This window comes from Girardinichthys multiradiatus, chromosome 20 (genome assembly GCF_021462225.1).
Source record: "Girardinichthys multiradiatus isolate DD_20200921_A chromosome 20, DD_fGirMul_XY1, whole genome shotgun sequence".
Lineage (NCBI taxonomy): Eukaryota > Metazoa > Chordata > Actinopteri > Cyprinodontiformes > Goodeidae > Girardinichthys > Girardinichthys multiradiatus.
In genome coordinates, this window is record NC_061812.1 from 28,327,694 (window position 1) to 28,340,189 (window position 12,496).

The window sequence follows — 12,496 nt, forward strand, 5'->3', positions numbered from 1 at the left end:
TAGATAGATAGATAGATAGATAGATAGATAGATAGATAGATTTCTCTAAGGTGTGTTATTCAGTGTTTGTTTTGCATTTTCTTCGAGATCACGTCATCTTCTGGGGGATGTAGTTATATATGTAAGCTAATATAAATGCTTCTCCATCGCAAACATCAGTGTCTCTTCCTCAGGTTCATACACTGGGGCTGCAGAAGCAACCTCTCCCCCACCATCATGTCCAGCTCTGCTCGATCCAGTTCTGTTGTTGCGGGAGAAAGTTCATGTCCTGCCCTATCTGTTTTTTTGTTTGTTTTTGTTTTTTCCAAAATGCAGTGACGTCAGGAGACGGCGTCAAGCAGGCGGCTGCGTCTGCCAGTCGGGACTGCACGCGCTCCCTCTACAATTATTTTTTGTCAATCATGCACGAGACAGAAAGCGAGAGAGATGGTTGTCACGTTTTTATGCTTACCTATACCAAAAATATGTTTAATAATAGCAAGAACATTTAATTGATTGATTAATTGACGTATTTAGCACCCCATCTGTAGACAAATAGACATTTAAGCGCACTTTCATTTTAATTATTGAAAAGCTCTTTGAAGCTACTAGCCAGACTTTTCTGTAAAATCAGTCAAACCCACTTCAGACATACTTTGTCACCTTTAAGACTTCACGTCATTGTTAGCCTCTATTTGTGTTGGTATGTTGTTCTAAATCATTATTTAATAAGGATTAAACAAATAAGCTTCCAAGCGCACATCTGGTGACCTCAGGCACAAAGCTGCAACAATAAGAACCAACCCCTAGCAACTCGACTGCAACTGGAATGCTTCAGAATGTGGTGTGAAAGACTATTTGTTTCTTAAATCTTCTGTTTTTACTTTCATCACACGTACATATTTCAGATCGTCAAACAAATTTTAAAATCAGACAAATTAAATAAACACAGCACATTGCATTTTAGAATAATGACTGCATGAATGAACTTGGTTCCGTTTCACAAGTCACAAACAGGCCTGATTACTGCCAGACTCGTTGAATCAGGAAACTGTTTTAACACAACCCGCTAATAACACGAGGCTTTCAAAAAGAAATTAAGACACAGATGAGGAAAAAAGTCATTGACATCTATTAGTCTGAAAAGGGTTACAAAGATATTTCCCAAACATGGAACAGTGGGGAACCTTCCCAGGAGTAGCCAATATTATGCCTACTGCTGACCTCCCCCCCCCCCAAAAGGATCACAAAGGCCCGTCTCACATTTCCCCAAAAACATCTGGATGATCCCAAAGACTTCTGCCAACCCAAATGAGCTATCTTTTGGAAAATGTGCATCCCGTTATTATATCTAGACATGGTGGTGGTAGTCTGATGGTTAAGGGTTGCTTTGCTGCTGCATGGCTTGGACTAATTGATGGAACCACTGGTTCTGCTCTCTGATCAGCTCAGTTCCTGAGCCTCTTGTCTTGTCATCAACCTAAATGCATGCAAAGCAGAATTAGCAGGGGTTTTTCCAGTGCACTTTGTTAGGAAACAAAAAAAACAAACAAAAAACAATGGAAGATAACTTTAATACCACTGTTGTAACAGATGAGCTATTGAACGAGTCCTTGTCTATTTAACTCATAGGAAAAAAAATTATTTCAGTCACAATATTCTTGTTGGAAAGACTTTAATTTCTTACTGGAAACAGGAATTTCTTGAATATTGTACACTCTGATAGTCAGACAACGTGGCTTCATGAATACAGTGTAAATATATTTCTGTGATTTTCTGAGCAGAGACTTTGGCTCTGAGGTTTTGTGTGGAGACAGACTTCAATTGGCTGGGTCTCAGCCTTGTTTAGACTCCGCCCTTGACTCCTTAACAAGGCTGGCCCCGCGCTGTCAGCAGCATATGCGCGTCGATTTCGCTCCCAGCGGACGCAGTTTACTCTGACAAACATTGACTGAAAGACGACCTGCAGCGCAACACGGTTGAAAAGGGAGCTGTTTTTTCCAAAGCGGTTAAAAACACCAGCCTAAATAGGTAAGGCATGTTTATTTTACTGTCATGTTGAGTAAGGCAGCCTGCTTAAAGTAACAATGCACACCGATCTGTGCGTCTAAAAGTGATTGGTTTTCATATGCATCCATGCAGGTTTTTTAAAAAACGGCACTACTTGCACCACGAAGCAGGTAAACATAGCACAGCGCAACTTTGAAATGTTAATTTAATGTTCGCTTCTTGCAATTCTCAGTGTCAATCTGCTCCATGTGCAAGAGAGGAATTTAATCCAGTGCAGCAAAGTCCTGAACCGCCCATGGACACTGTGAAGATCTCATAAAAGGACGCTATTTTTAAGAATCTCCCTGGATATTAATTTCACTTTATATAAAAAAAAAAAGCGCACCAGAGAGCCTCCAAAAAGAGAGGAGAGAGAGATGGATGTGGCGGCAGATCAGCCCCGCTGGATGCATCCCCATGCAGCCATGCTGAACGGACAGCACCCGGACTCTCACCACCCCGGCCTGGGCCACAACTACATGGAGCCCACCACACAGCTGCTCCCTCCAGACGAGGTGGACGTTTTCTTTAATCACCTGGACTCGCAGGGAAACCCTTATTACCCAAACACAGCCAGGGCCAGGGTGTACAGCCAAGCGCACGGTAATTTTAATAAAATACAAGAATATATTTTTTACAAAACTCATACTGTGACTATGACATAGTTTTGCATTTCAGTTCTCTTTTAGATAATAAACTTTATCTTGTTCAGCCTATGTAAACAGTAACTCAACTTTGAGTTTTGGAATTAGATGGTTTTAAATAGGCAATTTAATTGCTTCCTTGGGTTTGCAAGTTTTATTTTACTTGAGTAACCTGGGTTACATTATTTATTTATACACATGTAAATTAGGACAATGAACCCTCTCAATCAACAAGTCTCTGCATCCACACTTCCTCAGTTTAAATCATCATATCATTATTTCTATAATAAATTTCTTATGTTGTTTCCCAGCTCGCCTGGCGGGTACTCAGGTCTGCCGTCCTCATCTCCTCCACAGCCCGGGGATCCCATGGCTTGACGGAGGGAAAGCAGCCTTGTCGGCCCACCACCACAACGCATGGGCAGTAAGCCCCTTCAGCAAGCCCAGTCTGCATCACCCGGGCTCCTCATCCCCCGGCGCACTCTCCGCCGTCTACCCGTGCAGCGGCAACTCAAACGCGGCTACCGCATCTTCTCTGACGCCGCCGTCCCAAACCAGCTCCCACCTGTATAGCTTTCCCCCTACACCCCCCAAAGACGTGTCCCCAAACCCGGGAGCCGCGTCTCCTTCCTCCTCCGCCGCTGCCAGGATGGACGAGAAGGAATCTATCAAATACCACTTGTCTTTACCGGACAGCATGAAGATGGAGGACTCGAGTTCGCTGAGAAGCAGCCTGGCCTCAATGAACGCCCAGACCCCCTCCACGCACCACCACATACCGACTTACGCCCCCTACTCTCTCCAAGCGGCCCACGACTACGGCGGCAGCCTATTCCACCCGGGCAGCCTGCTGGGGTCCTCATCCGGCTTCACCCAAAAAAGCAAAAGCAAGGCGCGGTCCTGCACCGGTGAGAAATCACTAAAGTCAGTCCAAAATAAAGACAATAACATTACATCTGGGAAAAAAGAGACACCATTTGTAGAAAGGCTGTCCGTATGGTTTTATGATGATTACGGAAGGTCTCCTGGTTTGAAACCCTAAAACGTAAACCAAATAATATAGAAAAACACTGTAACTCTATTTTCTATTTTTTATATTATATTAATCATGTTAGGTTGTTATTAATGGGGGTAAACAATAATAAAAAGTGCTAAAATCTTAAACTTAATGACATTTAACTGTATATTACCATTATAATTCATCTCTTCATTTGGGGCATCGAACTCGTATATAAAATATGCCAGATTTCGACTCCTGATCAGACAAATACAAGTTCAAGTGAACTGCTGATGAATATTATTTACTAGACTAGATATACGATCGCAAATCATTACAACAGCCTACGAGTAGTTCATAGAAAATAATATTGTTTTAATCGTCAAAGCGAGAACGGAACATCCTGAAAATGGTCGGGTACGAAATGACTTAATCTATACAGGCACGAAACGGCGAAGGTGAGAGTCGAGCAGCAGCTGGTTGGGAAATGTTCAAAAATGCATGAGATGATTAATTTTCTTGGTCCTTACTAAAGCAACAAACCGATTATAACGCAGTTTTATAGAACCCAAAAAATACAAATAAACTTTTATTGACAAAACATTAGTCGGCATTTTTTTTTAAATAAACGCATTTTGTCAAATAATTTTGTAAAATTATTTTAATAGACTGACTGACTGACTGACTGACTATTTTAATAGCCTAATATTTATTGCGTTATTTCTATTATAATTATGTGATAAAATCGAGGTAACACAAAGTCTGTGCCTCAGTAATTAACATATTATTACAAATTTCAAAAGAATAAAACGCAGATAATATAAAAATGAATGCTTACTGATTATATAAAATCATTTTTTGTTGCAAATTATAGAATTAGCAAGCAGTTTGTATTTGTCCAGTGCTGAGTAGAGTCACTTGGAAAACCCTCTTCAGTTAAGTGTGACTGTGTAATTACGGCTGAGCTGACTGCAGCTTCAACAGCAGCAGGTTACAGAGAACTGGATCTGAACCAGAGGTGTGAAAGGAAAATCTGCATTTGGAGCCCAGAAGAGAGGGAGCCACAAACTTGATATTTAGACTGGGAGTCACTTCTCTGTTACATAAGGCGCTGTCCTGATTGTTTGCAGACACTGTCCTTACTCACTCTTATTTGATTACAGACTAGAAGAGATTCAAGCATGCTCTTGCTTTAAATGCAAAGGAGATATACACCTAGAAGGTGGTTCTGGAGAAATTGGCTGCTGAAATCTATATCAGATTTAGTGTGATCTCTTGGCATGATGCTGACTTAATTTGTTAAACAAAAGTTTCTAATATAATACTTAAATTATTTTGTGTTTGCTTAATATGCAGTGAAACCAACTTAAATTGAAGAAGCTTGTATTTGCAAAAAGTTCACCTATCTGTCCTCATAATTGAATTTCTTCTTGGTTTATTGATAAACTGACCATTATATTCATGCATGCTCCTTGTCAGAGGGCCGTGAGTGTGTAAACTGTGGAGCCACCTCCACGCCCCTATGGAGACGGGACAGCACCGGACACTACCTGTGCAACGCCTGTGGCCTATACCACAAGATGAACGGCCAGAACAGACCACTCATCAAACCCAAACGCAGGCTGGTGAGTCTTCCACCCTCTCTATACAGAAGCAAACCACTCTGTGTGTGCATGTTTTCTAAGAGGGAGTACATAAAGAGAGTGTAAGGTGAAGGGTGAGGGGAGGAGGAACAATTCCTGGAAAGTTATATTTTCCCAATCAGTTTCCAGGAATTGTGTTTCATGCTCACCAATTGCTCCTTTGGCTCAGGCAGCAAGCAGAGAGGGGCCATCTGTGTTGATGGTGTTACCATTATTACAGCTACCTCTGATACTGTCTTTGATAGCAAGGCCAGATGAACAGATGGAGATTGGTTAAAACAAAACATTTATTCCTGCTGTGTGCTTCTCAAACGTGTAGCTAAAAATGTACAACTGGTTGACATGTCAAGTAATATATTGTAAATATGAGTAAAATGTTCAGTAATAATAATAATGTAAATTATTATTATTATTATTATTATTACTTTACACACAGTGATAGCAAATGTTTTGGTGCCTGTAAAAAATTCTCCTTTCTTCTGAATGCTGATCTTTCAAAACATTTTCATAGTTTATTCAAAGGGAAGCAGTCCCAAAAAGCTGAGAACAGGTCTGTTTTTCTGAGGAATGGTTTACAGTTTGAAGGCTTTTCAATGACATTTGAAAACAGAAACAGAGCTACATATTTCATCTCATGAACTGACCTCGAACATCACCTTTGGTGGTGATGGAAATGAGCAAACATTTGGTTTCATGTCATGCACACCTCCAAAAAGCTATCTAAACATTTTTATGAAAATAAAGTTATAGAATAGAATAGAAACAGAATAAAATAAAACAAAACAAAACAGATAGAGCAGAAACAGATCCAAATAGAACTGAACAGGATAAAGTAGAATAAGAATTAAAAAAAAAGTAGAATATCATAAAATAATAATATAGTAAGTAGAATAAAATAGAACAGAACAAGATAAAGTAGAATAGATCTGAATACGTAAAACAGAGACTAACAGAAAGAAACAGAACACAACAAAAATAAGTAGAATAGAATAGAAAAGAAGTTAACACCGCATTACAAAGCTGAAGAGAATACTGATAATTTATTTGTCCCTCATTGAGTCCCTTTCGCAAACATGAAATCAAAAAAGTCTATAAGATTACGTTTACCTGCAGCAGATGTCGGATTCAAAGTGAGTACATTTTTTTTATTTCAACCCAAAACAGTTAGAAAGGAGGTCTGAAATGATTACAGCCGTTTTTAGTACTCAGCTTTGAATCTTTAAGATAAACAGTGGTTCAACGAACTGAAATTTGGATGCGAAATGTTTAAAAATTGTTTTATTTTTGTAGATACGTTGAATTTTAAGCCGAATGTTTAAGATCAGCGGTTTGTTCTCGTTAAATCTTCGCTTTACATAACAAAAGCAACAATGTTGCAACCTCAGAGGCAAAACATGCAAACTACAGCAAAGAAAACCACAAAACTATAGTTTGAATAAAATGATTAAAAGTTAGAGATGACCACAGCGCTTTTTGAAAAAGCGGTTTCATTCACCTGCATTGAGGAGCGGTTCCTCCCGCATCCGAACTGACCCGTTAAAAAAGAAACAGACATTAAAAAACCAACTGCTTGTTTCTTACAAATTATACGACCTTTCCCCTGCCCTCCCGTCAGTATTTCGGCCTATACGTGCTAAGTCGGTCATATATCAGCTCTGGTTTCCGTATGCAGCTCGGCCGGGGCTCGCAGCGCTGCACCGTCTCTCGCTCAGCGGCAGCAGCAGCAGCGTTCCAGCTGTTTCCTATCCGGATGCCTGACCGCTCAAGATAAAGCAGCACGGCTTCCTCCTCTGGCCTCCTAACTATGGGCCCTACACCTCACTTTTTTAGTGGTCAAGCTTTCCGTCCACCACAGAGACGGAGCAGCGCAGGGAGTAAAGCAAATAAGGGAGCAGCGGGGCATTTTTGGAAGCTGGCATATATGTCAGAGGTCATCCTTTAATTATAAGACTACTATGCAAAAAACAAGCAAAACAAAACAATAACATTAAGCTACACAAGAAACTGATTTTATGTTAAGAACATTTTTACCATGATGTAACTGGAGTAAAGTTATTGTCCTCGAAATAAACAAGCCATTAGTTATAAACCAGCTACTTAGGTGCAAACGCGCTGCAAACATAAGCTCCATAACACACACACAGAAAACAAATGCGACAGAAAAACGCTGTAAAAGAAAAATGCTGCAATCACAGTAAAGAGAGGGAATCAAAACATAAAAAAAACCAAAACAAATACAAAGAAAAAGTGCAGCAAATAGGAAAAACAACAGCATGTTAGAAAAATCTGCGAACTCCCTCCACAAGGAAGTGCACCAGACCACTAGGAGGAGCCAACCACTAATATTACCCACGTAAATATGCTGCTGTACTATAATAATAAATATTACGACCACTTGTTTATCAACGTTTCTTTTGGGCATCCCGTTAATGTCTTTGATAAGGGTCTGATCCGATATGACTTGGTGGTTGACTCCCCCTAGTGGTCTGGCGCACTTCCGTTTTGTAGAGGGAGTTTGCAGCTTTTCTTAACTTGCTGTTGTTTTTGCCATTTGCAGAATTTTTCGTTTGCATTTGTTTTGCTGATTGTTGGTTTTTGTTTCGTTTTATCTTCTGTAGTTGCAGCATGTTTCTTTCAAATTGTTTTTCTGTAATGCGATTAGAGGTTTGCTGCGTGTTTACCTGCTGGCCATCGTAGGCTAGGTAATTCATATCACAATCGATACAGACATATCAGCCTTAATGTTCTCTACAGAAAACCAAGCCCAATAAATGAGAAAAGCTAACGGTTGACTAAATCAACGTTCTTAGTTGAGTTTTAGTCACAATGTTTAGGCTGGACGTTTTACCAAAATAAAATAGTTAATGTCATTCAAATCTATTCATTAACGAACATTACAATTACAAACTAATATGCCTTACAAAAATTTTAATAATTTCAAATGCTAATATTCAATACCTACAAAAATTCTTTTACACAACGTAAAGACACAAAAGGAAGCAAATACAATTATTATATTTGATGGCTGCCGGGTTTCAAAGTTTTTAATTTGGTTCCGTTTATTTGCGGTAATTATAAAGATTTACTTCTTCTTGTTTTGCGTGAGACTGACTAAATGTATAAAGATTATTATTTTTATATTTTACAATGCAACATAATCAGTTAATTTCAAGTCATATCAAAATATATATAATCAAATGAATCTTGTTCATGCCAATACAATAATATCATGTAGACAGGTTTAGATTTGACTACATACAGTCCAAATCCATCATCGTTGCAATACAAACAGTCAGAATTAGTTGATTAATTAAGGCCATATGGTTAACTTTTCTCGAGTCACTGACTTTGCTGCAATCCCTCCTTCTTTTTAAGAGTGTGGCAAGAGTGGAGGGATAATTAACAATTTTTTTTTCTGTGATCTTCATGTCACACATTTTTTAAATGGGTAAAACAGAAAAAAACTAACAATAATATCACACAATGAGAAAATCACATTTGTTCTCTAAAAGTCTCATTGCTTGTCTGCTTTTTGTGTTCAGCTTTAATCAAACCTGAATCTGAATTAATTCACAGTCAGCTGCCAGACGAGCTGGGACCTGTTGTGCTAACTGTCAGACGACCACCACCACACTCTGGAGACGCAATGCAAACGGAGACCCGGTGTGTAACGCCTGTGGTCTCTACTACAAGCTGCATAACGTAAGTTCTCTGCATCCCTGGTATGATTATTGAGTATTAAGAGAGGAAGGAAAAAGGAAAGAAGGGGATGAATCGAGTATTTTTTACTCAGACACTGTTGCTCTCATTGGTGTTTTCTTTCTTAGCAAGTTATTGTTTCCACGGTCGGTGTAATCCCCTTGAGGATAACAATGGTGGGACTGTTGTTGAGGCTACTCTCTACATTAATAGCGTTAGGGCAACAACCTATGCAGACTATATGGGCCCTGGAGGTGTATATTGTAAACCAAAATTTAACTGACTGAATTAACATGCATTTTCTACATTTAGAAAGAAAAATAATCCACCACTTCAAATAAAGACTTTTTGATCATAAACTCGTGCAATGCTTAAATTCAAGTGTTTCCACAAGCTTATTTGTCATGGCCAAAGTTATTGTCTTATACTGTTTTACAAAGTTAAGCAATCTTTCTTCTCTCAAGCTAAGAGTCTATGCTAAACTCCTGTTCTGATCATGTTTCGGCCAGCTGAGCACCAGCGACAGCAACAAGTGGGGGAGGGGTGGCACTCCACTTTTCTATGCTCCATACAGCTGGAAACTTTCTGAAAAAACTGAATCGATTTTGATGTGACAGCTGGCGGATGAGCAAATGAACAACCCCCCAAAATTTGGAAAGGATCAGGTTTATTTTACAAAAGTGATATGATGAAGAATTATCTGAGCACTTTTTAAATATGAGCCCAACTATATTTGCACTTTTTTTTTTAAAGATCATGATTAGCTGTAAACACATCATTTCAATCCAATAGGCAAAGGTTGGTAGGGGATTTTCATAGCATTAAGTAAAAGTACCACTTGTTCACAATAGAGATTCATTTCTTATTATTTTGGTTTTGATACATAAACAAAAACAGAAATATAACTTTAGCACTGGTTTTACTGCTATTTGCTGCTCTTTATAGACAACAACAGTACAATATGCTGATATTAGCTGGTTAATTGGTTGGACATTCTGCTCAAATAGCCATCCTACTGTCAGCAGCTTAATAAACATACTGCTCATATCTGACACGCTGTAGTTTGAAGCTACTCTAGTGTTACTTTAATAAGAGAGATAGGTGCTGCTCCTTTAGTTTCCATACTATAACTGTCCAGATGTATGGTTGAAATAAACAAATTCATCTTGTAGGCAAGAGAAAGTGCATTAGCCTTCCTTCAGCCAGCGGCCTGGCAGTGCACAGCAACATGTGGTGCAGGGGCATCAATGCTATACTCTGTGCTTTATACAGCTGGAGAAACCTGTTGCTCTGGCCCCCTTTTGGGCTCTCATTAAAAAAACTTTAAACTGTGGAATCTATATGACATGAATCTTTATACCAGTAACTGACCCACGCCTGAACACCAAGGTTCTGTTTATCCTGTCTGAAAGAATAGTGTCAAATTCATCTGTATTCTTACAATCTAAATGTTTTACTCAGGTGACTGGATAATTCTGCAGTTTTTTTATATTACTATGATAAAAGCTCAATCTATCATGCATGTTATAATGCACTCTCTAATTTATAGGAATACTGACATCCTCTCCTTATCCCTCCTGCCACAGGTGAACCGACCTCTCACCATGAAAAAGGAGGGAATACAGACTCGTAATCGGAAAATGTCCAACAAGTCCAAAAAGAGCAAGCGGGCTAGCGACAGCTATGAGGAGTTTTCCAAAAGTCTGCATGACAAAAGCTCCTCCTTCACCGCCGCCTCTCTGGCTGGTCACATGACTATGGGCCACTTGCCGCCTTTCAGCCACACTGGACACATGCTCCCCACCCCCACCCCTTTACACCCATCATTTGGACACTCGCACCACTCTAACATGGTCACGGCGATGGGCTGAGAGACTGAGACAAGGGGGCTCTGCAGAGATTTTAACATCTTGACATGGTTGCATAAGAGGAGATAAGGGTCTGAGTAAATGACAGGGTGTGAACACCTGCTGACATGGACCACAATTATCTCCTATTTGTCTTGATTGATCCTAGTTGCAGGTTGTGAACAGAAAGGGCCTTTTTCCCCTTTATCATCAGGTACTGAATTTGCTGGAGAAAAATTGGGCCTTCATGTTTCTTTGCTATAGGCACATGAGAAATGTTTTTGCACCATATAGTTTTGTCCCCACTGCCTGCCTGAAAACAGCATGGTTCAACATGTGCTGAGCAGATCTATAGTTACTGTGAATATTGTAAATGTGTGAGCCTGGAGGGTGCATCCCAGACATAAAAATTTCTTTCACCAATTAAAATATGCTGGCTTTTTTTTTTGCTCATGGACAATTGTAAAAGCAGTTTTCCAGAAGAGGAAAAAATAAAGATTTATGAACTTTAATTTTAACACTGTTTATTATAAATATTGTTAATGTAATTAATATTGTTATTCAGATAATTTATTTTCACTATTGTTTCTTTTTGTCTATATTATCTGATTTATAATATGGATAATGTTATCGCAGTTATGAGTATATTTTTAGCTGAAGCGCTTTGTCTGAACTGGTCAACCTTTATACTCTAACAAATAAAGAGATTGAGTTCACTAAACGATCTTTCCTGTCTGTTCAGTGCTGTACGTCTCAGAGATTAATATGGATTCTGAAGAATATGGCTAAATTGTACAAAGATATAAAGTTAAATATGAGATGTAAAAAATAAAGTTCCATTATTAATTTACTAAATATAAATCCAAGTAACAGTACCACAGATTTGGTTCTATATTCATTTCTATTCTAAAATATAATTCAAGTAAATCATATAAATAGTCATAATGGGACAGTGCATTAATAATTCATTTGCAGCTAATTCTAAGGTAGGAATGTACAAATATTGATTTGAGTGATAATATTTCACGTCTTGGCTAATAGGCAATAGTTTATGTCATTAACAATTCACGTTAAAGTGAAATAATCAGGACACCCTGCAACTTTCCGTATGTTCTTTGGACACATGGATATTGTCGTCGTCTTCCGCTTTATCCGGGACCGGGTCGTGGGGGCAGCAGACTCAGCAGAGACACCCAGACATCCCTCTCCCCAGACACCTCCTCCAGCTCTTCCGGTGGTCCCCAAGGTGTTCCCAGGCCAGCCGAGAGACATAGTCCCTCCAGCGTGTCCTGGGCCGTCCCCTGGGCCTCCTCCCAGTGGGACGTGCCTGGAACACCTCCCGAGGAAGGCGTCCAGGAGGCATCCGGTATAGATGCCCGAGCCACCTCAACTGGCTCCTCTCGATGTGGAGGAGCAGCGGCTCTACTCCGAGCCCCTCCCGGATGGCCGAGCTCCTCCCCCTATCTCTAAGGGAGTGCCCGGCCACCCTACGGAGGAAGCTCATTTCAGCTGCTTGTATCCGGGATCTCGTTCTTTCGGTCATGACCCAAAGTTTATGGCCATAGGTGAGGGTAGGAATGTAGACCGACCGGTAAATCGAGAACTTCGCTTTTTGGCTCAGCTCTCTCTTCACCACAG

At 39.7% G+C, this 12,496-nt stretch overlaps 1 protein-coding gene across 1 annotated transcript; it reads left to right on the forward strand.

Annotated features, from left to right (window-relative positions):
- The first annotated feature begins 1,873 nt into the window (after positions 1-1,873).
- Positions 1,874-11,579, forward strand: gata2b (GATA binding protein 2b). Its single transcript, XM_047346648.1, has 6 exons — positions 1,874-2,010; positions 2,222-2,631; positions 2,984-3,580; positions 5,149-5,294; positions 8,889-9,014; positions 10,598-11,579. Exons 2-6 carry the CDS (start codon positions 2,406-2,408, stop codon positions 10,880-10,882), a joined length of 1,380 nt encoding a protein of 459 aa, XP_047202604.1. The 5' UTR covers positions 1,874-2,010; positions 2,222-2,405; the 3' UTR covers positions 10,883-11,579.
- Positions 11,580-12,496: the final 917 nt, after the last annotated feature.